Here is a 26,502-nt window from a genome sequence, read left to right as displayed (position 1 = left end):
AAGTGTCTGAGGGATTTCACAAGCAGTCACATGCCTGGGCCATCTCAACAGTAGTTGAGGCTCACCTTAGACAGACAGAGCTGTCAGCATCAGCACTGGGAGACATGGCTAGGAATGCCAGCTTTGCCTCCTTACTAGCTGTGTGACCTTAGGTAAGTCGCTTGGTCTCTCTGTGTCTCATTTGGCTTCTGTGGGCAGTGGGAAAGGTGAATGGAGCCTTGCCAACATCATGGGGTTATATTCCAAGCCTTGAAAGAAGTAATGTGTGAAAAGGGGACTTGGGGAGAGAGAGTGCTACGTAAACTGTCTTATTAGGCTTTACCAGCACTGAGAAGTGTGGGGAATTCGGAAGTTCATCAAAGAGCTGGCGTGGATGGTAAAAGGATCAAAAGGCAAAAATTCTAAGGCTATAGAAACTGAGATTTGTCCACATTAAACAGGAAAGGTTGAGGGCTGTATTCCAGCCTGTGACTGGTTCTTACTCAGAACATTGTGACTAACTTCTTTCATGTCTCCTGAGGGGGGAAAATGCAAATAAAATGCATAATAAAAAGGGGGTGTTTTCTGTCTCTAAAGAATGTCTTGCAAGAGTAGTGAACACCAGACTGTTACTAAAGCTAGTTAGGTATTCTCTCTCTAATTACCTTAGGAGAGATTTATGTCTGAGTGGATGGCTTAGAAGTGATTTGGGCTGAGGACAAGGGAAGATACTACAAACTGAATCCCCTCCCCCGTTTCTTCTTGGTTCTTGGAATTAAGTTCGCAAGAATTTTCAGGCTGTAAGCTACATGAAGACAGGGAGTTTTGCTCACCGATGCATCGCAAGCACTTGTCACAGTACCTGCTGTTTAGAAAGTTCTTGATCAATATTCACAGAATAAATTAACAGAACACTATGAGCTTGTCCGAGCATTTGGAAGCAAGGCTCATCCCTATGAATTCACTTGCTCTCTGGTTCACCTACCTAAGCAGCCCCAGGCCCAGCATGTTGTAGATTTGCTCCATAAGTCACAGCAGTGGCTTCCAGACCCCAGGGAATTTGCATGGACTTGAGGGAGTGAAGCCCAGCGTGTGTGTGTGTGTGTGTGTGTGTGTGTGTGTGTGTGTGTGTTTTCTAGATACCATTTTTTATTTTGGGGGTAACACGCCATTCAAGTTGGCATTATATGAGAGAGCTTTGCGATGAAAAGCCCTAAATACAGGAAAAGCAAAGAAAAAAGTGTCCTGTTAAGGCACCTTCTATCCCTAAGATTTCTGAGTAACAGACGAAGGGACAAAAATGTTTGTTTTGGTCATGTCTTTGGTGTCTCTTGTTTCATAAAATCCAAACAGAGAGAAGAAATGGTCTAAATTGTTCTGATTTCCTCCTTTTTGAAATTTCCACAGGCTGTTGCCTAAATAATAATATTTTTTAAAAAGCCAACTTTCTAAATCTAAAACGTTGAAAGTTGCCAGGCCTCTGGCGAGGCTCTGATTATGTGCTTACAAGGGCATTGATTGAAATTGTTCTGTGACCGGTGGTGATTGCATTGTAACCACAATATTCTTTCAGGCACAACAACCCTTGAGCAGAAACATGCATCCTAGTTAATTATTAGGATTCAAGAAGGAATGTTATCGTGTGTCTAGGCCTGTTATTAGCATCAGGAGAAGCAGACCTGCCAAAGCCTCTGGGGTCACCTTCCCCAACCCCACCTCCACTAGTACACAGATCTGGACACTCTCCAGTGGGGATGGGGAGGGAGGCCACTTTGAAGGGCTTTAGGATTGATCATCAAGCAAACAGGTTAGAAGTTCCATTTAATTGTTGGTGCCTTGTTCCTGTCCTGGAATAAAAAATGTCACCTCCTATCCTACCCCAATCTCCATTCACTGCTGTTCCGGATGGTCCAGAAACCCAAACAAATGTTCTGGGAAACCATTAGATTTGCAGTGCATGCCCTGCTTTTCAGCACATGTTCTCATTCCTCTCCCTTTGATTCACCACAATACAGTGGCCAAGGGCAGCTGAGTTAGGCATGCCCAGCCCCATTGTAAAGATGAAGAAACTGAAGCCCAGAAAGGTTAAGCAGCTTGTCTAGTTACACAGGCTAGGGTAGGTACTGGGAGCACAAGCAATGAAGTCAGACTGCTTTGGGTTCACATCTTGGCAATTCCACTTAATTAGCTCTGTGGCTTGGGCTTTGGTGACTCAGTTTCCTCATCTGTAAAGTGTAAATATATCTGCTTCATAGGGTGGTTGGTAGACTAAGAGATAAGGCAATATAATCAGCAGAGTGCTTAGTACTCTTAAATGCTCAATAAATATTAGCCATTGTTATTATTAGAAACATCATCATTATGAAGAGACACCATTAAGTCTGATTTTTTTTTTTGAGAAGAGAAATATTGATTTGTTGTTTCACTTATTTATTATTATTATTATTAAGTTTCATCCTAGGATATTTTTCCCATTGATTTTCAGAGAGAGTGGAAGAGGGAGGGAAAGACAGATAGAAACACCTATGTGAGAGAAACACATCGCTTGGTTGCCTCCTGCACCCTCCCTGATCAGGGCCCGGGCCAGGGAGGAGCCTGCAACCAAGGTATGTGCCCTTGACCGGAATGGAACCCTGGACCCTTCAGTCCACAGGCCGTTGCTCTCTATCCACTGAGCAAAACCGGCTAGGGCTTGTTTTTTATGCATTCATTGATTGCTTCTTTTAAAAATATATATTTTTTTTATTGATTTCCAAAAGGAAGGGAGAGGGAGAGAGAGAGAGAAACATCAATGATGAGAGAGAATCATTGATCAGCTACCTCCTGCATGCCCCCCTACTGGGGATGGAGCCTGCAACCTGGACATGTGCCCTAACTGGGAATGGAACTGTGACCTCCTGGTTCATAGGTAGATGCTCAAACACTGAGCCACCCCGGCTGGGCCATTGGTTATTTCATGTATGTGCCCTGAACAGAGATTGAACCTGAAACTTTGGCATACAGGACAACACTCTAACCAACTGAGTTACCTAGCCAGGCAGAGCCTGATTTTTAATCTAGTACTCTTTCTACTACACAGTACTGCACCCAGAACCAGGTGTGGATTCTATTTAACCAATCATTTCCTGCTGCCCTGACCACCTTTCTCACTCAAAACAGTAAAAGCTTAAACTCTCTAAACCTTGTGGTCTTTTGGGCTGCCATTTAAAATTCTGGGCAGGTGTGAGAGAAGGTGATGTCTCTACAACCTGGTGGCAGAAGTACCATCAGCTCCTGGAAAAGAATAGCCCGTCTCCGATGGCTGCCACCAAAGACTGGATGATGTGAGTACAGGAAGCACAGCTGGTTCCTTCCAGTATCAACCACCTACCCAAGAGGCAGAGGCAGAACTGGAAAGGGGGTCTTGGGGCTCCTTGCCCTGAGTCCTTTCCGTTCCCCAGGTGCTTGCATTACCTTGCGTCTGTGACCAGTAGTACGTTAGAAGGAGGGAGGGAAGGTCTGAAGGGAGCTTCTGTGTAGATGTCTCCACAGTGGTCCTCACTGCTGGCTGCCACTACTCAGTGGCACACGCTACACTGAGAACAGAGGGTGGCAGCTCAGAATTTCATGATTTAAACCTCCACAGAAGGGCGTATCTGAGGACAAATCCTTTAGAACAGACAGATAGAAACACCTATGTGAGAGAAACACATCGCTTGGTTGCCTCCTGCACCCTCTCTGACCAGGGCCCTTTGGGGGTCGAACGACCCTTTCACAGGGGTCGCCTAAGACCATCGGAAAACACATATATAATTACATATTGTTTTTGTGATTAATCACTATGCTTTAATTATGTTCAATTTGTAACAATGAAATCGGGGGTCACCACAACATGAGGAACTGTATTAAAGGGTCGCGGCATTAGGAAGGTTGAGAACCACTGCTTTAGAAGATGTTTTCTGGGGTCCTTGCCCTTGCGTGTCCTGGAGAAATCATTAGAGGAAATGTGTTGTGTGCTGAGTAAAATTAGTTAATTTGGAGTGCCTTGATAAGATTGCACAGCAATTTTTAGCCTTTTCCATCTCATGGCACACATAAACTAATTACTAAAATCCTGTGGCACACCAAAAAAATGGTGTCATTTTTTTCTTTGACAATCTAAGGGAAAAGAGGTCAATGCCCCTGACTATATAGTCAGGTATTGCATGTTTTAAAAAATTCTTGTGGCATACCTATTGAAAATTGCTGCGATAGCATATCAAAATCTCAGATGTGTCAGGCCTCATTCCCTCTCACTGCTGGGAAGACATATATTGGGTTCCTATCCAGATCTCTGCCTGTTGGAGTACAGACAGGAAGCATACTTCGAGGTTCCTGCCTTGAGGGAATTTATAACGGAGTTGAAAAAAGCAACGGGGTAGAGACTATCAAGTCCTCTCAATGGGTCACATTTAGGCTAAGAATGTCTCTTATGGTGCAGGCCATTCACTAATTCACTCTTCCTAAATCTTACATTTCTATTCCACATTTTCAAGCCTCCTTGGGAAACAACAGTATTATTGTTATGCATTTTGATCCTCCTGGGGAAAAATAGGTGTTACATCAATTAGATTATTATGATGATGAACTTGCCTTTGGAAGTTTAAATGACATTTTCCACAAGGATATAGCTCGTTATACATTACATGCAAATAACCACTGCTTTCTGGATTATCTTTCCTCCTTACAACCTAAGTACAAAGTCGCTCCTCAGTAGTACTATCATCATTATATTGGGAAGCTGAAACTCAGAATTTAGGAATAAATATCACAGATATTTGATATATCAATCTTTGAAGTATAGCTACGCGTGCTGGTAGCTGCTCTAGGTTGCTCTGCATCACATGATGTACTTGAACGATGTGGCTTTGGCAATTGAGAGACAAGCTGGTTCATATTCTGGCCCTGCAACGTCCTGTGTGACTTTGGGAAAGCTCTGTATTCTTCTCTGAGCCTCAGTTCCCTTATCTTTAAAACAGGAATAAACAACCCTATTTTTGAAGGTCATTGTGAGGAGTAAAGCAATGAACCTAGGGAAACAGCACAGTGTCTGTTTTCAAAGGGGGCATTCAATAGTAGTAACAATTTAATAGCTGGCTGGTGACTAGTGAATATGTACCAAATAGTGTGTTGTGTGCTTTACGTATATCACCATATTTAATCCTCAATACACCCATGGGATAAGTATAATCATTTTGTTCACTTTATATGAGGAAACTGAGGCATTGAGTAATTACATAACTTGTTTAAAACCACATAGTCAGGTAATGAATGAGTCAGGATTTGAATCCAGGACCTAGGATTTGAATCAGGCCATATGGGCCTCTAGAGCTCATAATCTTAAACACAGTAAAGGGTGACTATTCTTATCAAGATTATTCAGTTGAAATATGAAATGTTTGTGTTTACTTTCATTTTTTTATGGTTTAAATGCTGCAGAAAAACTGTTCTGACAACTGGATGCACTTACTTTCCTCATCCTCTTCTACATATAAAAACAAAGCTGCTATGGGAAGTCTGACATTGTTTGGTAAAAGAAAAATTACTTCCTGTACCCTGGTAATGTAAGCAGGCTAGTGATACGTACATTAAAAATATCCAGGGATTCCCTAGATATAGGGAACGTCATTTTTCATAAATTAAATGTGTAAGCTGAAAGATTTAAAGGCATAAGACGGTGTGATTTGGAATGGAGATTTTGCTTCAAGCCTTTATGATCAGACTGACAGATTATCACTTATTAACTAGAACACCAGGTTGATATTTTCCTTGTCTTAAATCGTGATAAAGGACAGATTGATTTACCTTTGATTTTTTTTGGTCAGCAATGGTAAAGTGATCTGCAGGTTTGACATGACATGTTCCTACGAGAAAACTGCATTTCTCTAACTCTATTCGTTTTAAATGGGACAAAATTCACATTGTCATTTCCTTCTTGAGAAATAGACAACTAAGGAATGTTATTTCATTAAGACTGTCACTGAAACACAATGCTGATGTCAATAAGCATTTCTGTACATGTTATCTCTTCTTGCTGAGATCTTGTCAACATGTTCTCATTCATCTGCAGAAGCTAAATGGTAAAAAGAAAAAAAAATCTCAAATGGAAACATTACAATGCCATTGTCATCAGCCAGAAAAGATAATGGCAGAAAAAAAAGAGCGTCATAGAGGTTAAAATATTTTGGGGGATGGGAGCTTCCAAGGAGGCTGCCTGTACTGGCGACCCTGGGCCCCAGTGCACTTGGCTTGGAAGGCCTGCCTGGAGGTTTCCATCCACGCTGCACTTCCTTTATTCTGTGAATGCACTTTGCTTCCTCCCACCTCAGGACCTTTCCATACCAGCCCTTTATCCCTGGAATGCTCTATCCTCTAACATTCCCCCAATCCTTGCACATCCTCAGATCTCTGTCTACTTAGAGAAGTGTTCCTCAACTTTTTAGATTCGATTGGGTTTTGTCCTTTTCCTTCATTGTGGTCATACATTGCCATTACTTGCAATTGTGTATCTGTGTGACTGACTACACGCTCCATGGGGTCAGGGACCAGGCCTGGTATTAGGCACCACTGTATTCCCAGGGTTTGGCATAGCGCTTGACACATAGTCTATGCTGAAGAAATATCTGCTGACTTAGTGATAGTTCACCCCAAAGGGGACCTGAGCACTCTCTGCTTAGGCTAGTGCTGCTGCTGCTGCTACAAAATAAGATCACAGGGGTCTTATTTCCTCTCGACCAGACTATTTGTGCAACGAAACAGGACTTTGGTTGTACACTTGACTGGTGTGATGCAATGCTTCTCTCAGGCTTTACAAGGATTTTTGATTGCCATCATCTGGGCTTGGATTATAGCGTCTGGGGTTACCAGACTCATAGTGAGGTGCTAAATGTAGAGAACCATGGATCAGTTTTCTCAGCACACCGGCACCTTTAAGAAGGATTTAGTGGCATAGAAGATTTGGGATGTATATGTTCTACACCATTCGTGTTCAGATCCACACCCTGTGTGTGTGTCCACGTTTAAGGACAATCTGACCCTCCTCTGTTTCCCACTCCAGGAGCAGTATTAAAATGAAAGTGGGTGAAAATGACATAATAGAAATAGTCTATAATGATGTTCAAAATGTTTCTTAATAAATCAAAATGCAAGTGTTATTCAAATGATTTGTAACATGCTTCATGGCTGATTGTGATTCTCAGTCTCTGCGGGGGGGGGGGGGGGGCGGTGGAGGTGGAGAGGAAGCTGAAAACCACTCACCGAGGGGACTCTGAGGGCCAGCCAGGACCCTCAGGCTGTTTCCCCTGCTCCTTGCCCCCCTCTAATCCCCCACTCTCAGGGGAAAATCTTCTAAATGGCTCCTATGCTTTCTTCCTCTTTTACTTTCTGCGTCTGGAATCAGGACAAAGCAAATCAGAACCTGGCATCAATTTGCTACTCTTTTAATAACCCTGATCCATCTTGGAGCACCCACCCCATTTACTTGGTTGTTTTGACAACTCTATTTTAAAGAATGGCATATATTTGTTCAGTTTTTGATCAAAATAAGTTCAAGTGCCTAAATGTAGAGACCGTGGTGCATTACATCTCGGTATTCAACTGCCACATTCCTCTTTCCTCCCCCCACCCCTTTCCAGCACAGTATCTTGCTCTGTAAACACCTTTGGAGTTTTTATCTGTCTCACTTTTTTTTTTTTAAACTGTCTCACCAATTTCTTTTCTCACTTCTTCTTCCCTCCAGGAAGGATACTGTTGGGGGTTGGGCCTGTTGGTAGGCTGGCTTTGTGCCAACCTGGTCACTCTGTCCATACATAGGTGAAGAGCCCAAGAATTCTAATTCTCTCTTTGGGGTGTGTGTGTGTGTGTGTGTGTGTCCATGTCAGTCCCTGGCCTCTGGCCTCTTGAAAGCCCTGACCTCAGCTTTCCCCTTCTCAGAAATGCCAGAGAAAAGAGATGAAGTTGGAGAAGGTGGCCTGTTTCTTCCCTAGTGGGCTGAGCCAGGCTTCCAATCCTCAAAGAACTGTTGCATTTCCAGAACTGGGTTTTCCTGAGCGAAGGCCATAGCGACCAGAGCAGTGTACTTGGAGTCAGCAGACTTGGTTGCAAATTTGGACACCACCACTTACTAGCTGCGTGACTTTAGGCAAGTCACTTTAGCTTTCTGAATTTATTACCTATCCACAGGGTGGCTGGCTTGAAATGAGTATGCCTAGACTTTGTTCCATTACACTCCCAAAAAAGAAAGAAAAAGAAAGAAGGTAGCAGGAAGTATCTACTGACCCGTTTCCAGTGGAGATTCAGGGAAGGCCTCCCAGGACTGGCCCAGGCACCCTCCCAGGAGCCCGCATAGCCTCTCTGCGGCTGTTGCTTGCCTCTGCCCCCAGCCAACTCCCGGCATACCGCGGGCTTGGCGTGGCGCGCTCTTAGGGAGTTGTTGGAAAGCTCCGAATAATTCCAGAGGGTCAGTCACTCCCATTGACTATAACTTGCTTTTCAGACGAACCAGGCAAGCCCGCCTCTCCTCCTTGGGACTCCCTCCCCTCCCCCGTGTGACCCCCCACTCAGCCTCCTCCTTCCGGATGGGTAGCCACCCCAAACCTCGCGGCTCCCCCTGGCCAGAGCCGCCCCCAGCCTGCGTCCTGCCCTGTGCGCCCAGCTCACGCGGCTTTCGGGGCGCCCAGGAGCTCCCCCTCGGGGCGGCGCTTGGTGGCCACCCGCGGGGCTGGCGGCAGCGCCCGTAGCGGGGCGGCCCCGGCGACTAGCCCGCCCGCCCGCCCACGTGCATGAAGAGGAGCGAAGCGCTAGCTGTCGCCGCGCCCGCGCGAGCCACCGGTGGGTGCCTCACCTCGGAGGCTGGCGGGGGCCGTAACCCGAACCCCGCTGCCACGACCCACATTTGCATAACTCGGTCAACCCCCCCCCCCCCCCTCTTTTTGCGAACTCAGGGCTGGAGATGCGAGTCGGGCTCCCCTCCGAGGCGTCGTCTTGCCGGTGGTCAGCGCGGGGGCCGCGGGACCGGCCAGATCGAAGGCGGAACGGGCTGGCGCACGTGGTAAGAGCGTAGTTTTCTTTACTTCTTTCTCTTATTTAGAAACGGGACTTTGCACGTTTTTTGCCAAGGGGAGGGGGGCTACCTACGAGGGTGCGATTTCCTTCCCTTTTCTTTATTTGTTTAAATCTCCTATTGGAAAAGAGCGCGCAGACCAAGCGAGAAACTTTTCCACATTCTCTCTGGGCGTTTGAAGTGAGGACTATGCCGGCCACCGGAGAACAGTTTTCGCGGCGGGCAGGCGGGGAAACGGCGCTCAGGTGGAGGAGCAGAGGCCGCTCCCGGCTCCCGGAGGCTCCGACCGACGCGGGGCCAGGCGGGAGCGGGCTTCCTGCGGCCGCGGCGCGGTCGCGGCAGGTGAGCGGCGGGAGAGCCGCCTGCAGCGCCCTTGTTCTTCCACGGCGTGGCGCCCTGGCTCTCGCCCGCCCGAGCCCCACGAGGCTGGTGCGGTCCCGGACCGGGGGCAGGAAAGGGCCGGGCCCTGGAGGCTGCCCCCGCGCTCCATCCCAGACCTTGACCGCATTGGGGCGGGAAGGGGCCAGGCAGGCGGCGATGCGCCCAGCTTGGGCACTTGGGACCAGCCTCCCGCGGGGCCCGGAGCGCTCACGGTGCGGGCCGGGGTGCTCCGGCAGGTAGGAGCCGTGCGTGCAGCGAGCCAGAAACCCGCCGCTCTCTGGACCTCCGAAAAGTTTTTTTAAAAATTGCTTTGAGAACTAAACATCAAGGTTTACACTAGGGTCAGATTTTTCTTTTATTTTTATCTCAAAGAGAAACGCGTGTGGGTGATAGTGGCTCCAAACTGGCCTTGGGGATGCGGTTGGCTTTCAGGACGTCTCTGGGCTCACCCAGGACGAGGAAAAGGAATAATATGCCTTCTGTGTATTCTGGAGTAGGGTATGTGCCCACAGGGCGCACCCCCGGAATGTCGGGGTCGGGATCGGGGGCTGCCGTGGCAGTGGTCCGTACAGACAGTAAGGTGAGGATGGGTGTCTGTCTTCGAAGGGCGCTCTGCCCAGCAAGCAAGCCCGGGCTCCCGCTCTGCCGGCTGGGTACCCTATGGGCCAGGCTGGCGCACCGGCTCGCTGTCAACAGGGAGGTGTGTGGCATAAGGTGTGCAAGTGGGTGTGTGAAGAAGGCAGCGGGGGGCGGGAGCGTGTGGATCGGAAGTGGAGCGTGTGTGAGAGTGAGAGTGAATGTGTGTGTGTCTGTGTGGCGGGGCAGGGTGAATGTCCAAGCCTCCATCTGGACGCCCCCACACAGCCGACCGCCCAGACGCGCCGGGAAGGGCGCCCGCTCCGCGCAGCAGCTGAAGGGGGGGCGGGGAGAGCGCGGGCAGAGGAAGGGGGGTGGTCTCCGCCAGAGGATTTCTCTCCAAGCTCCTGGCAGTTATTCTGCTCCTCCTAGGGTTTACCCCCCCCCCCCCCACACACACACACAGCCCCCCCCCCCCGCCCCAAGGTGCCCAGAATACTTAAACAAACAAACAACCCAAAACCTGTTCCGTTTTCGCTCCAGTATAAATAGAACAGACTTTCCAAAAAAGCAATACCGCATTCACTCTTATCATCAGCTACTTCTTTCCACCAAGTAATTCAGAAAAAAGCAGTCAGCTTCCGTGAATGCATGAAGCTTTTTTTTTTTCTTCTTCTTCTTCTTCGCTGCCTCCTTGTGCTTGCGGTTTTGAGCTGCCAAGAAAGTGAGTAGGGGTTTGACTGTAGTGTCTCGGCTTCGCTCGGTTTCTTTCCGAAGTTTAATTTTCCGGAATGGCTCCCAAACAAGGGCTGGGGAGGCGGAGCCGCCGGCACCGGATCTTCGCCTTTTTTGGAAAGTCCCGGAGAACCGGAATTCCTCCCCGCCCCGGGAGGCCGCGCCGCTGCCCGAACCCGCTCGCTCTCCCCTAGTGGCCTGAGTGGGACCCACCGCGCGCCCCCTCCCCGCCAGGCCCTCCGCCTCGCACCCGACCTGCGGCTCCGGCCGCGCGCCCCCGACCCCATCGGATACCCGCGGGCTTCGAGTCGGGAGTCGCGAGCCCGGCGGAGCCCGCGCAGCCGAGCCCGTATGCAAATTAGCCATGTGACGCCAAAAGCCGCCTGGCCCAGCCCTTTTCCTCAGTCCATATATGGGCAGCGACGTCACGGGCATTGAGGACCTGCCCATAAATACTTAGAGCAACACTTTCCGTCTAACCGAGAGAGCAGCAATTGATTAATAGCTCGGCGAGGGGACACACTGTTATAATAACACTACACCAGCAACTCCTGGCTTCCCAGCCGGAACGCAAGAGAGAGTGGCAAATAGCCATTTTTCTTCTTTCTTAAAAAATACAGCAACTTGTTTGCTAGTTTTATTTCTACTGGATTTTCTTCTTCTTTTTTGGTGTCTGCTTTTAAGTGTGGAGGGCAAAAGGAGATACCAACCTAGGCTCAGTCCAACCCCTCTCCAAAAACGGCTTCTCTGGCACACCAGGTAGCGAGGGAGTTGGGTCTCCAGGTTGCGCGAGGAGCAAATGATGACCGCCAAGGCCTTAGACAAAATCCCAGTAACTCTCAGTGGTTTTGTGCACCAGCTGTCTGACAACATCTACCCGGTGGAGGACCTCGCCACGTCGGTGACTATCTTCCCCAATGCCGAACTGGGAGGCCCCTTTGACCAGATGAACGGAGTGGCCGGAGGTAAGTCGCGTGTTCCTTTCGCGGACCGGGACCCACGCAACTCGGGGGTTGTGGGTGGGGTGCGGTGCGTGTGCAGGACTTGGAGGAGAGGGGTTGGGGCGGGAGGTGGTCGGTGCTGACAGAACTGTCTTTGAAGACGGGAATCGGGTGCAGGAGAAACCCATGGGAGTGGGGATCCGGGTGCTGGAGCTGGGCGCGCGGGCAGATGTACCGGGTCGCTAGCGAGCTGGCTTGCGCGCGCCGCGCGCGCCCAGTTCCCAGGGGGCTTAGGGGTGAGGGTAGAAGAGGTGCACCACCAGACTTTGGGACTCGTGCTGGCCAATCGGCCGGCGGCATCCCGGCCTCCCCTCGCCCGGGGTAGGGGCAAAATGACGAGAAAGTTCAGGGTTCTGGAGGAGAGCTGCGCGTCTGGAGAGCCGAGCGGCGGAGAGGGTCCAGAGGAAAGCGCCCGCCGCTCGCTCCCAGGCGGAGCAGACCCGGGGAAAGTCTCGGAACGCGCTACCGGTGCGGCCTTAAGGAGCGCCCCCACCTGCGCGCCGCCCGCGAAGTTGAGGGGGTTGGCGAGGCTGGGAGGAGGGGGCGGAGGAGGAGGGCGGGACACGGCGGGAAGCGGCTCCCAGAGAGGCCCTGCGGAGACACCGGTGCCGCTGGCTTTCTTGGCGATGCGGAGAAAAGTGTCCCGCGGCCCCCGCGCCTTTCTCAAAGCCCCGCCACTGGCCTTGGGCTGGGCCGGGGACGTGCGGGTGTGGGGCAAGGTTGGAAGGGAAAGGAAAGCTATGAACTCCTTCCACCGCCGCGCCGGATTCCCTCCGGCAGCCTTCTGCAGAAGCGCAGCAAGAAAGGGAGGGAGGGAAGGCGCCAGAGATAGGGAGCGGCCGGAAAATCACGGACCCCTTTCTTGGGCTCCCCTCCAGGGCTTGCAACTTTGCGGCACTGGCTGGGATCTGTCGTCTCGGTGGTGTCTACCCGGCGCCGCAGCCGTGGGATCCCCAAGCAAAGGAGAGGGAGAGACGTTTCAGGCAGATGAGGACTTTTTAATGTTGTTGCTATTATTGGGTGTTTTTATTGTGGACTAGAGCCACAGATGGCTGTGTGTGGGGGGGGGGGGGGGGGGGGGGAGTTGAGAGTAGGCCATCCTGCTTTCCTGGAGGTAGTTTGAGTCCCAGACTGTACTGACTGCCACAGTGGGTCTCTGGGTAGCAATTTCCCTACCCAACTCTAAAGTGCCAGGATCCTATGGACCCGTGTGAGAGGGAGTGAGAAGGGATTCTTGGCTGCGTTCTCACCACTCCACCTCCATTCTTCCTTCTCCCCAGATGGCATGATCAACATTGACATGACTGGAGAGAAGAGGTCCTTGGATCTCCCATATCACAGCAGCTTTGCTCCCGTCTCCGCACCCCGAAACCAGACCTTCACTTACATGGGCAAGTTCTCCATTGACCCCCAGTACGCTGGTGCCAGTTGCTACCCAGAAGGCATCATCAATATTGTGAGTGCCGGCATCCTGCAAGGGGTCGCCTCCCCAGCTTCGACTACAGCCTCATCCAGTGTCACCTCTGCCTCCCCCAACCCACTGGCCACAGGACCCCTGGGTGTGTGCACCATGTCCCAGACCCAGCCTGACCTGGACCACCTCTACTCTCCACCGCCGCCACCTCCTCCTTATTCTGGCTGCGCAGGAGAACTCTACCAGGACCCCTCAGCGTTCCTGTCCCCAAGCACCACCTCCACCTCCTCCTCTCTGGGCTACCCACCGCCTCCTTCCTACCCATCCCCCAAGCCGACCACGGACCCAGGTCTCTTTCCCATGATCCCAGACTACCCTGGATTTTTCCCATCGCAGTGCCAGAGAGACCTACACGGTACAGCTGGCCCAGACCGCAAGCCCTTTCCCTGTCCCCTGGACTCCCTGCGAGTCCCCCCTCCGCTCACTCCACTCTCCACTATCCGCAACTTTACTCTGGGGGGCCCTAGTGTTGGGGCCACAGGGCCAGGGGCCAGTGGAGGCAGCGAGGGACCCCGGCTTCCTGGCAGCAGCTCGGCCGCCGCCGCCGCCGCTGCTGCCTATAACCCTCACCATCTGCCCCTGCGGCCCATTCTGAGGCCTCGCAAGTACCCCAACAGGCCTAGCAAGACGCCAGTGCACGAGAGGCCCTACCCGTGCCCAGCAGAAGGCTGTGACCGGCGCTTTTCCCGGTCCGACGAGCTGACGCGGCACATCCGCATCCATACCGGGCACAAACCCTTTCAGTGTCGGATTTGCATGCGCAACTTCAGCCGCAGTGACCACCTCACTACCCACATCCGCACGCACACTGGCGAGAAGCCCTTTGCCTGTGACTACTGCGGCCGCAAGTTTGCCAGGAGTGATGAGAGGAAGCGCCACACCAAGATCCACCTGCGACAGAAGGAGCGCAAAAGCAGTGCTCCCTCCTCGGTGCCCGCTGCTTCTACGGCTTCATGCCCTGGGGGCACGCAGGCTGGAGTGCCCCTGTGCAGCAGCAACAGCAGCGCTCTTGGAGGAGGGTCCCTGGCCACTTGCTCCTCTAGGACCAGGACACCTTGAGACCAGACTCAGCCTGACACACCAGCTTCTTGATGTCCCAGAGGCCCTTGGTCCACTGGAGCTGCACAACAAACACTACCACCCTCTCCTGCCCCTCTCTCCCTTCTTTGGGCAAAAGGGCCTTGGTGGAGCCCAGCACTGCCCCCTTTCCATTTAGAAGCAGGTCCTTCCTAAACGTTAGCCCACCTGAGTCTTTCTTTGGTGAGTTGACTATCACCCTAAGGTCATGGAGAGGTTCTGGCAGGAGGTTGGGTGGGGGCCCCTGGCCTAGAGGGCTGAGGCCTAATCCTGCTTTAAAGGGTGGTTTGGCTAGGTTTTGCTCCCCCTCTCTTATTTGACCAATTACAGGTTTCTGGCTCTGAATGTCAGAGTTGATCTGAGACGTTTTCTACAGTAGGTTGGGAGACGCTGATCCCCTTCAGGTGGGGACAGCAAAGACAGAAGCAAAACTGACGTGCACTTTATGGCTTGGGATTGATTTGGGGGACGCTGTACAACGAGTAAAGCATGGTCTTTATGCTGCATTGTGTGGCCCTGGAACAGTGAATCCAAGTGTATCTAGTCCTCTCAACCCTTTAAGCAATATGTATTATAAACTCAGAGAACAGAAGTGCAATGTGACAGGAGGGACATAGCAATATCTGCTCCTTTTTGAGTTGTTTGAGAAACGTAAAGATTATTTTTGCAGTGTATATCCACTCAGATTTTGTGTATTTTTGATGTGCACTGTTCTCCAAGTTCTGAACCTTTGGGAAAAAAAAAAAAAGTAAAGCATTTATGATCTCTTGAAACGAGTCAGAGGTTAACTTATTTAAAAGGGGATGTACATATATTCTCTGAATCTAGGATGCATGCAATTGTGTTGGAAGTGTCCTTGGTGCCTTGTGTGATGTAGACAATGTTACAGGGTCTGCATGTAAATGGGTTGCCTTACTATGAAAAAAAAAAAAATCACTCCCTGGGTTTAGTATGGCTGTATATATCTGCCTATTAATATTTGGAATTTTTTTTTAGAAAGTATATTTTTGTATGCTCTGTTTTGTGACTTAAAAGTGTTACCTTTGTAGTCAAATTGCAGTTAAGAATGTAAATAATGTTGCTGAACTGACTTGTTTGGTTATTAGCTTTTAATAGTCATGGAAACATAAATGATTTATTCTAACACAAAACCACTAACTGAGATAATGGATGGTTTATAACTATAGTGTAAATAAATACTTTTCAACAATATTTTTGCTTTAGAAATCATTTCTGAAAGATTTGCTGGTTGGGAATTTAATAGTCATACAGTGATTTTTAGTGCTTTGACCAAGCCAGGGTATCCAAGTTTTCTTTGCTAGCCTTTCAACACCAGCCCTCTCACCCCAAAGCAATCTCCATTCATAATCAAACACTAGTGTTCAGGGGATTTCCCCATTACATTAGTGTAAAAGTAGGGAGGCGTTCTTTTGACTCATTGTTCCGTCCTCTATAACAGCCTATAGCTTCTCACCACTCCTGAGTGGGCTCCGGAAAATAAATACTTACAAACAAGTGCCCACTCAGAGACTACACATTTGCAACTGCTTTCAGAACCCTGACCAGGGGCAGGAACTCAGACCAAATGTGGCTTTGTGGAAAGTGTGGTGGCGTGGTCAAGCTGGGAATGACTTTCAGGTTCCTGGATTAGTCTCACGACCACAGAAAACTTTTTGAAAAGCCCTATCACCTCTTCAGATCAAAAATGCATTCAGACACTGCTGATGAGTGTTAATGGGTTGCCAAAGGAATTACCCCAGGACACATTTCTCCCTGGTTATCCCTATTGGGAAGATCATTAATCTGCCCTAGGTTTGGTGGGTTTAGAGATTACCAAAATACCCAGCTCATTAGATAAGGTAGGTGTACACCAAACCTAAAATCTCAAAGACAATTTGTATTAAATAGGCAAATACTGTTCTCCATGGTACTGGATGATGGTTTGCAAGAGAACACTATGGGGTTCATTTTACTGCAAGCCTTTTGTAGTGATTATAAAATATAAAGCACCCACCCCCCCAAAAAAAATTGTCTTTATGAACTTATCTTTTTCTAAAATTGGGCCTAAATATTTTTCACCCACTGCTTCTGGATCCTTACACAAGTGTAACACAACACGTTGGAGTGCCCACTATTCAGCTACACTGCCTGAAAACCCTGCCGTTTGTCCTGGCTGATAATTGATGGCCTGTACTTTAGCAGAGAGAGCAATAGCTACTCCCAGAAACTACTTTTTGCCCTTACTAGCGCTAGAATTTGAGTTCTAATATGTGGAAGTAATTAACCCTTTTCTTATTTCTTCCCTGTCCAAATTTCTGTAACTACTAAACAGAAGTTTCTAAACTTCAGTGTCAGATTTCCTAGTGACTGGTGTTATTCTTAGATTCCTATTTCCTTGCTTGGCCAATATCATCATCCTTGTGTGGCCAATTTTGTTTAACACGTACAAAACTATGCCACATTTTGATAATTATGTTTTAAATGAAGACTTCCCTCCTACCAAAATTTCATTATATTAATATATAGCACACCTAAGTTTTATAAGATCTATGATTGTCTTGCCAAATTTTAATTTTAGAGCAACTTCAGTCAAGATAATGTAAAGTTTGCAAGACTAAAAGAGCTTTTCTAAAAAAAGTAAGATGAAATACATCTTATGATAGTCAAATCAGTTACATAATCACTTTTACATTGACATGGGCTTGGTGAAGTGGAATAATATACTGTAACGTGTTTTTCTGAGTCAACGTTATGACTTTTACTCCTTGATTTCAACATGTTAGGTCAATCTTTAATCGGATTTTACTTTTGGCTCGACACATTCAGTAATTCTCACGGGTCATTTTCTTTTTTTTTTTTTCTCAAGAAATAAAGTATATAAAGCTAAGTTGGTTCCTTCTTATTGCTTTATTGAATAATATTATTGATGCTTCAGCTGGTACTAGAATTCTTATTAAAAATAAACTTCTGGAGAGTAATTCCTTAAAGATCATAATGCACTCGAGATAGTTCAATAAACATTAAAAATAGATCTATTAAACCTAAATAAGGTTTTCAATTATTAATAAACAAGCCTATTTAATTTCAATATCCTAACTGCTAATTAAATTAAGGCACACTGTTAGGTATATATTAAAAATGACTTTAGTGCTATTTTAACAGTTCAATACAATGTGTATTGTGTGTGAGAAAGAATGGTCAGCATCATCACAAGTGCCTAAAGTGCCTCCACTCTAAACAATTAAACAAATTTTACAGTAAAAGGAAAGACAAAATATTTAAATCCAAAGATTCTTTCCTTTGTGGATGAAAATATTTTTGTTTTCTTGCACAAGTTTATTTTTCCTTAAGTTAAATAGAAAACATATTTTCTGTTGCAGCAAAATAGTATGATTAAACATTAAATAGTTTCAGATTATGTTTTCAATCAACTGTTTCAAAGCACACTCTCAAGGAAATATACTTTAGAATCTGCAGGCCATCAGTTGTTGGTACATCATCTTACAGTATAGACCATGAAACTTTAACAGCTAGTAAAAATGTAGTCATTTGTAGCAAGTAATACTTTCCTTCTCTATTTTGCAATAATCAAGTAAGATTTACCTATAAACAATTTCAAACATGCCTTTATTTTCCACAAGTACACTGATTTTAATCCAGAAATGTAAGCATCTCTGGATCTGAAGATTCAGTCTTTATATGGGGCTTAACAAATGATTTCCCTCTTTGATAGTAGATGCCTCATTGCACTAAAGGGATCAGAGGTCCCGAGTTCAGACCAGGAGAGTTACATGAGTGTTACTACCCGCATGTTAGAGTTCAATAGCAATGGGCAGAGCCCTGGATTAGAGATATATTGCTTCTTTATCAAGCTGTAGAGCCATAGCACAAGATTCAAAGTCATTTAGAAAATATGAGTGATGACGGAGTCCTCCTGGGATGCCAAGACTGAGGTACCTACAAGTGGATAATACAAAAGGAGGAATAAAAGGTGGAAACTTCGGGAGAAGTTAAGGGATTAATGTTAAAAGGTCAGAGACCCACTCCTGTTGACAAACACATATTACTTTAAAAATAGGCTCACCATTTTCATTAATAAACAGCAATTGGTATAAACAATCCATGCAAATCAGGCTTAATAAAAAAAAAATCAATTCTCATAAAGTAGTAGGTAGATAATATTCTCCATTGATATAAGTGGCCATTGATATAACCAGAAAATTAAAAAGCTTTAGAAGTATTAGACAGACAACTTCTTACCCATGAGAGGCAATTATTGAATGTTATGCAACAGAAAAGTTAAGTGATTAGTATCATTGTGCTCATTAGTCTTTGTAGGGAAGACAACTTTTTCCCACCGTTGTTACTAAAACAGTCCATATTGCAGGAATTCATGGAAACACAATAGCAGCACATGAAGTCACTCATGACTAACAGTTTATGCAGAAAAGTGCGAGGTTTTTCTGCACATTTATCTTAGTAATAAGAATAGTCTTTTCTTAGTGGCTCATTAAAACAGGTCACATTTTGCGTTCACCATTAATTTATTCAGAATTTATTAGTGAACCAAAAGTTTCACTGTTCCTCTTGAACTAAATTAGAGATATCATATTGCTGTTCTGGCCTGCAACAATTTCAGTTATTCTTTTGAAAAGCACCTTAGTTTTTTTTCATTCAACTTGCTTGTACTTGAGAACTTTAAAACTTTTCATAATGAAATTAGGAAAATCTTTTCTCCTTTAATATTGTGCTATTGCCAGAATGGTTAATTTAATGTCCTCCAGGTTATATTATAACATACACATTACTGTCCACAATCTTAATAAGTTAATCTTAACTTTTTGCTACAATATAATTCAAAACAGGTAAGTATGTGATTGTTAACCAAACACATTCATACTGTGCTATGAAAAACACCCATTTGGTAAAGTTTTCTAAGAAAATCGTTTCCATATCTAGAACTTATTTTCAAACTGAATGCATAAAGAACTGCTTCAAACTGCTCCCAAGTTATATTGAATGTGAAGCTACCATAAACAATGTTAGTAACTCTGGAGAATATTCTTGGTGTTATGCCTGTGTCAGGATTTATAACATAGTGGCATGTCGCTTTGAGTAAACATTTTTTTTTTTTTTTGTAAATAATAGTAATTTCACTAAGAATTTTGCTTTTTCATTCTATCTAAAAATTTGGGAACAAATATTCCTTCACTCTGGGCCTCTGTAACCCAGTGTGCATGAAAAGGCAAAGGCACATACTGTTTTCCTACAGGGTCCACACTTTCCACCAATAGCAAATCTCCCTTTATTACAGATATTAGAACTGGACTGCCACATGGGCAAGTCAATCAAGAGGGCTTAGACGACAGCTGGGCAAATTTTAATGTGTTTATTTCTACAATTTGTTATTAAAAGTTTGTGAAAAAAGGAATCCTATAAATAGTAATAAGGGGGAAACAATAGTGCTTCATGGCCGGAAGCAAATGGTGTCAATGTGTTTGTAAACAAGGTCAAGTTGCTCAAGACTATTAAAAGGACAAACACAAAACTAGTTACAGATAGCACAACTGTTCAAGAGGCCGGGAGGGGGGGGTTTTGGTTCCCTAAAATGGCCAGCAGAATAATTAATTCTCAATTGCGGAGCCTGGGTCGCCAGTGCCTTCTCGCTCTCCTATAGAAACCCACACCAGATGAAGCAAGCGCTGGCTCTCTCCTGCTAGAGGGACAGGGTTCTGAGAACAGGGCCACCAACAACACAGCTGGAACCACCAGCTCCCTGGAACATTAGGTGTGAGAGAATTTGAAACAGACAACATTTTCCTCTGCTTTTGCAGGAAAATACCGGAAGTAAATAGGGACATGGAGTTCAACAGCTGGCCAGGGGTGTTATACATTCAGTTGTTTGGAAGCATAGTGATTCAGTGCCTCTGAATCTTCTGGTTAGAAAATACAGCATTACCCTACCACCTCTTATACTATGACAAAAAAAAAGTCACTTGAGGGTAATATAGTTTTTGTATTAAAGATGAATCTGCAACAAGAAATCTGCTCAACTCACAGATCTGGGGACTCACAGGGAAGATAAGCTCTATGTGACAATTTGTCACTGAGAAACGCAGGTGTGAATTTCTTGGTGGATGCTGCCCGAGTAAACCAGATGTGGCTACTGGGCAAGGGGAGGAGAGAAGTTCTTGTCCTCTACATGCATAGTTATACCCTGGGGATGATCCCCCAACTCTGGAAAACTGATTTAATTTTCGCAACGAATTAATCAGGCAGGGCAGCTCACTTAAAAAGTAGCTCATCTCTCTAAACCTAGTTTTTGACCAGTGACTTGAACTAAAAACAATTCAAACCACTGGGTCATGCAGTCAATAAGTTAAAACTATAACAAGGAGCCAAGGACCTAAGTGGAAAACAAGCCCTATTTACCCAAGGCGAAGGCGATGGGAGGAGAAAACCTTTCAGTGTATCTTGTATAGAATGGGAACAAAGGAAGAATATTTTCATTATGGCTTTAGGATGGAAGCGCTTCAGATAGCCTCCTACTCCCCTCCCCCCCAATCAAAACCCTGGTGGCAGTGACAAAGCCAGGAAACAACCTAGCCTCCCCCGCCCCCATAACCGTGCCCGGTGGCTGCGGTCCAGTCGCTGCCCGCGCTTTCCAAGGCTCCCAAGGAAGCACACCAGCCCACTCCAGTAGATCCAACGCCCAGGTGGCCTGGGGGTAGGGAGAGAGCCCTTGCGGTGGGGTGCTGGCAGCCAGGCCCCGATCTGAGTAGGGCAGGTCTTCGGCTCCCTGCTCCTGGGCGCCTGCGGCTTCAAGGGACGACCTTGGGACCTGGATAGGGCTCCCCCTCGCACCAGAAGTCATCGGCCTGCGGGGTCTCCAGGAGCCACACCTCTCGGGGCAGGTCGCAGGTCGATCCGGAGGCCTCCTTGGCCCGGACGGGTTCCAGCACCCGGTAATAGTGGCAGTCCCGGCCGTCGTCGGGGTCGTAGGGCGGGGCCAGAATGTCCAGGAAGGCCGCGGGCCCGTCCACAGCATCGATCTGGTGCAGGTTGTCCCGGTGCGGCGTGAGGATGCAGGGGCCGCTGGCCGCGGTGTACTCGGCCCGCGAGCGCAGCACGCCCGGCCGGACGGCGTCCCGCTCCCGGGGCTGCAGCGGCGGCTCGAACTGCTGCTCCGGCGGCGGGGCCCGCGGTCGCTGCCCGCCCGCCTCCAGCTTGTCCATGCAGCTGATGCGCACGGTGCCGTAGAGCACCTTGAGCATGCCGTGCATGCCCGGGTGGTCGTGCAGCGGGATGGACGTGCCGCTCTTGAGCAGGAACACGCCGAGGCTGAAGCCGTCCGTCTCGTAGATGTGCATGTAGGTAACGGGTGGCAGGTTGGGTGGCAGCGGCTGCAGCGTGGCCTTGCGCGGGGCGATATTCAGGTCCTCTGCGCGGACCTGGGTCAGCAGGCTCTTCAGCTGGCTCAGGTTCTCCGGGAAGCCCGGCGGCGCCTCGGGGCCTGGCACCCCGCCGCGGTCGGAAGCGCTGCGGCCGCCCCCGCGGCCTCGGAAGGTGAGGCACGCCTGGCGGGCGATCCGCTGGATCAGGGAGGCCATGTTGTCTCGGGGCATGCACGGCGGTTCCTCCGAGCGCCGAGGCCGGCCCCCTCCTTTCCTCCGCCCCTTGCGGTCACCTGCGGCCGCCACGGCTGCGCGCACCCGGGGCGGGAGGCCCCGCAACCACCGGCTCTTGGGGCGCGGGGCACGGCGGCCGCTAACCTCTGCAGCCACGCGCTTGCAACGGTCGGGCGCTCCTGCCTCACGCCCCCTCCGAGCGCGCACGCGCCCGGCCCATGCCCGGCACTCGCGATCCAGGAGCAGGTACCGGCCTGGCGGACCGCGGCGGGCTGTGCCTTACGCCCGAAGCTCCATTGATGCGGCCCGTACCTATGATGGTGGACAGGCGCTTCGAGCGCCTTGCACAGCATGCTGGGACTTGTAGTTCGATAGGCCGCATGGGCTCCGAGGGAGTTCCTCTGTCAGCTGGGAAAAGGGAGGATTAGATGTGTTGGTCACAAAGCGACCTTCCTTACAGTTCCAAGGTGTTTTGAATATTTGAAAAAAAAAGGCGAATTGGGCGCAAGAGAAGTGGCCAGTTAACTACAACTCCCGGCAGCCCCTCCAGCTGGGGTCAGTGACGCACTTCCGGCAGGTGGCTTGCAGCTTGGTGGCTGCTTTTTGGCCATCGAGGAATAGGCCCAGGGGGTCAATAGCCTTTTGACGCCGCTCCGGCTTGGTCAGCCATCCAGTGTCGCTTTTCTCTGGCCTCACTCCTGGGCAGGAAGCCGCTGGGTTAACTTTGGCACCTCGTGGCCTCCTAGGCAGCACTGCGGGCTACGGGAATCAGGGGAGGGCACTTTCCTAATTTTTTAAGTTTCTTAGGAGATGAGAGGGTCGAGGCCGTCCCTGGTGGTCACGGTGACTACTCTGCACAGCTGTCCCCAGCTGTTGTTTGCAGCAGTGTCTGATGACGCTCCTCTTCTGGTTACAGAGCACAGTCTTTTTTTTTTTGCTGGGACTCGAGAGGCCATTTGCTGTGGTCACGAATTCTGTACACTAATGTTGATCAAACCCTGATTTGCCGAAGAAGCACCTAGTTTTGGCGGGGCGGGGGTGAGGGAGGAAGCTTTAAAAAAATACAGATTGCTGGTCGCCATACAGAGATTAATGCATGGTTATGACGCCTCCTGTGAGAATCAGGCAAGCTCTTACTCTGAGTTCAAAGTCCCTTTGGACTTCCAGAGTTAAACATAGGCTTCTTGTTCATTTTGTAATCGGAGTGGTTCAGTAAATCCTTTTCAGTTAAAAACGGCATGCTTTTTGGGAGCTATGTCATCTAAATAATGAACACTCAGGATATGCTAGCACCGTGTTAAGTGCATTTCCTTATGGATATTATACTGTTTAATCCTCACAACAAGCACTGTTATTCCCAGTTTGCAGATGAGGATAAGTTGCAGCGCAAAAACAGCAGAGCATACAGTTTTACCAAAACCAGTAGCATGAATTGGTGTTAAAAGCACCGAATGTGGAGGATATTGTTTTTCTATCTTACAGTGCTACTTTATGTCTTTAGGCAGACCCTACCCTTTTAGATCTTCATTTATTCGCTTGTAGAATGCTGGGGTTAGTCCTTCTAAACCCTAGTTATTTATCAGAAGCCCATGGGGAGCTTTATAAAAGTAATATTTGGGCCCTGCTAGTGTAGCTCAGTGGTTGATCATAGACCTATGAACCAGGAGGTCACAGTTGGATTCCCCATGAGGGCACATGCCCAGGTTGTGGGCTCCATCCCCAGTGGGGGGGCTTGCAGGAGGCAGCTGATAAATGATTCTCTCTCATCATTGATATTTCTATCTCTCTTTACCTCTCCCTTCCTCTGTGAAATCAATAAAATATATATATATATATATATATATATATATATATATATATATATATATTTTTTTTTTATAAAGTGAAGATTTGGGATCACATCCCCAGGGATTCTGATTCAGAACTGGAGTGAACCTAGAATTTTTATTTTTAAGCTGTTCCCCAAATGATTCTTGATTATCAGCCTAGAACCAATATTAGATCTTTACATAGTGAATCAGTTCATAATATTTGGTGATTTTGATTGACAGGGTGACTATTTGTTTTAGAAAAGGACTTTTGAGATTAATTCATTTTCAGAGGTTGCCATGCCATTTTTAAGGTATTTAAACGTATTGTCAAAGTTCACCATGTAATGAAATCCCAGGCAATCTTTTTCTAAAAAGTGAGGAATATTTAAGAGAAAAATCTCTTCCCTTCATTTACAAATCTGGACTTTTATTTATTGGTTTTACTTCTGTAATTAGTGGAGGTATAGACTCCATAGAATACAGACCTTAGTAACATACAGATGTGTTTGATTTCTGAAGCTGTCACATCTTAATAGTTGTCTGTACTTATTTAACTGAAACTCATCTATTAAAATGGGATAATATGATATATGTGTAAAACACTGATAATAGCGTGCAGAACATTGTACTTGTCCTATAATAGTAGCTATTATTATAGTTTAAAAATGGTTAAAAGCCGTAAAGACCTATGAATTTAAATAATGTTCAGCAAGAATTAAAATGGAGGTTGACTTATCTTGAGAATCAGTTTCAAGGTAGAGATAAAAAAAGATTTTTATTGGTTAAACCCTCTTCCTGGTAATACCATCCCTCAGGTCTTTGCTATTCCTTGTTCAGCCCAAGAGTACAAAGTTCCCAAAGACTTCCTGTATCAGAACCACCTGGGGATGTTTGTTTAAAGTGCAGATTCCCAGATCATGTGGAAACCTACTGCATCTGAATCTTTTGCATGTTAAAGTTTTTAAGAACTGCTGAGTATTCAGAGGGCATGTGGTTCTTTGTTTTAGGACACAGACAAGATACCTCCATAGTTCCTTTTGATGCTGCCCTTCAGAGCTGACTAATGGATGAGATCAATTCTAAGGGCCTTGCCCTTAAGAACTTTACTTGGCCTTCTGTCCCACCACCAGTAGCACAGGCTGAGTGGGTTTCTATTACCATTAACATCTTTCTTTTTATGCTCCTTATTTTGTTTTCTTCAGTGCTGCAATAAGCAGAATGAAGATCAAAAGAAATCAAAACAGTGAACAGACCAAAGAGAAGTAATAGTGAACAAGTGTGTGTGTGTGTGTGTGTGTGTGTGTATTTGGGGATGGGGGGGTGGGGTGGAAGCTTTTACACAGTACAAATAAATGAAGAACATAACTTCAGACAGTAGTAAATTTATGGAAAAAAAAAATAGGATAGGATGGTAGTGTGCGTGTGTAGTGTTACTTTAAATTGGGTTGTCAGGGATGACATTTGAGCTGCTTCTGAATATTAAGGAGTCAGCCATGGAAATATCTGAAGTCATATCTGGAAGCAGTCCTAGGGTTGTTAAAAAGAGTGACCTACGGGGTCACCACAACATGATTTTAACCAGGTGCAAAGGAGCTTGGTATAATTGGGGACCAGAATGAAGGCCTATTAGGGTACATAGTGAGTTCTGGGAGGGAGATAAAGTTGGGGAGGGGGGAGTAGATAAGGGACATATTATATAGGGCTTATAGACCATGGGTAGGGAGTAATAGGGAATTTAGTGTCATTGTAGGGAGTTGGATCTTATTGTAAGTATGGCAAGAAGCTTTTGGAGAGCTTTGGGTAGGAGAATGACTTGATCTGTTCTACTTTTTTTCCTCCCCCCAGAGATTGGGGGTAGTGTAACAGCAAAGAAACCCTGATTGGAGGCAGTAATGCAGAGGAAAGACAAGAGAACTAGTGTAAAGATTAGGAATCTGTTTTGTAGGTAGGTAGAGCTGACAGGGCTTGCTGATGAGCTATTTCTTTGCCAATCTATTTCTTAAAGTATTTTCTCTCCACATTTTCTTTTTCACGAGTTGACAGCTATGTGGTGATAGGTAAGACTGATACAGCTTACATCTTACCTCCTGCCCACGTCTAACTATTAAATTTAGGAATGGGGGAAGCACACAGAAGCATGAGTAAAGCTGAGAGTTTTTTTATAGTTGCTTAATTAACCGGGAATTAAAAAGATCTGGAAGAGCCCCCAGCATATATTTTTTATTAACTCCACTTGCTCATCTATATGATCTCTTCATTCTTTGGGAACTAGGCTTGTATGTTGTCTTTCACTCCTCTTCCTCTGGCCTCCTCTTTATGAGGATATATTTTCCTTAATTCCCAAGATAGCTTACCATCTGACTTTTCCTCAAATCTTTCTTCAGAATTTATTTTGTCCATCCCTTTCAATCACACTGGGACCCAGTCAAAAGAGTACAAGAGTGCTGACATTTTCAAATGCTCAGGGTTCCTTGCCTGCAGTGCTTCTGTTTGTTTTTAAGTGGGCAAGAAGGTTTTTTTTTTTTTTTCTAGTAGATCTTGCCACCTCACTCCTTTATCTGCCTTTTATGTCAGTATAGAACAGCGGTTCTTAACCTGTGGGTTGTGACCCCTTTGGGGGTCGAACGACCCTTTCACAGGGGTCGCCTAAGACCATCGGAAAACACATATATAATTACATATTGTTTTTGTGATGAATTGCTATGCTTTAATTATGTTCAATTTGTAACAATGAAATTGGGGGTCACGAGAGGAAACCAAG

At 47.1% G+C, this 26,502-nt stretch overlaps 2 protein-coding genes across 2 annotated transcripts; one reads left to right on the top strand and one right to left on the bottom strand.

The window, feature by feature from the left end:
* Positions 1 to 11,270: 11,270 nt before the first annotated feature.
* EGR2 (early growth response 2) lies at positions 11,271 to 15,633 on the top strand. Its single transcript, XM_070432822.1, has 2 exons — positions 11,271 to 11,715; positions 13,032 to 15,633. The coding sequence occupies exons 1-2, from the start codon at positions 11,550 to 11,552 to the stop codon at positions 14,282 to 14,284; spliced, it is 1,419 nt and encodes a 472-aa protein (XP_070288923.1). The 5' UTR covers positions 11,271 to 11,549; the 3' UTR covers positions 14,285 to 15,633.
* Positions 15,634 to 18,225: 2,592 nt separating this feature from the next.
* Positions 18,226 to 22,237, bottom strand: ADO (2-aminoethanethiol dioxygenase). Its single transcript, XM_070432824.1, has one exon. The coding sequence runs from the start codon at positions 21,925 to 21,927 to the stop codon at positions 21,124 to 21,126; it is 804 nt and encodes a 267-aa protein (XP_070288925.1). The 5' UTR covers positions 21,928 to 22,237; the 3' UTR covers positions 18,226 to 21,123.
* Positions 22,238 to 26,502: the final 4,265 nt, after the last annotated feature.

The sequence above is a fragment of the Myotis yumanensis genome, unplaced genomic scaffold (genome assembly GCF_028538775.1).
Source record: "Myotis yumanensis isolate MYYU_CA2020_CCGP unplaced genomic scaffold, mMyoYum1.0.hap1 SCAF_13, whole genome shotgun sequence".
In the NCBI taxonomy this organism is placed as follows: Eukaryota; Metazoa; Chordata; class Mammalia; order Chiroptera; family Vespertilionidae; genus Myotis; species Myotis yumanensis.
The sequence above is the reverse complement of the archived record's forward strand: the minus strand, read 5'-3'. Positions and strand labels throughout refer to the sequence as shown.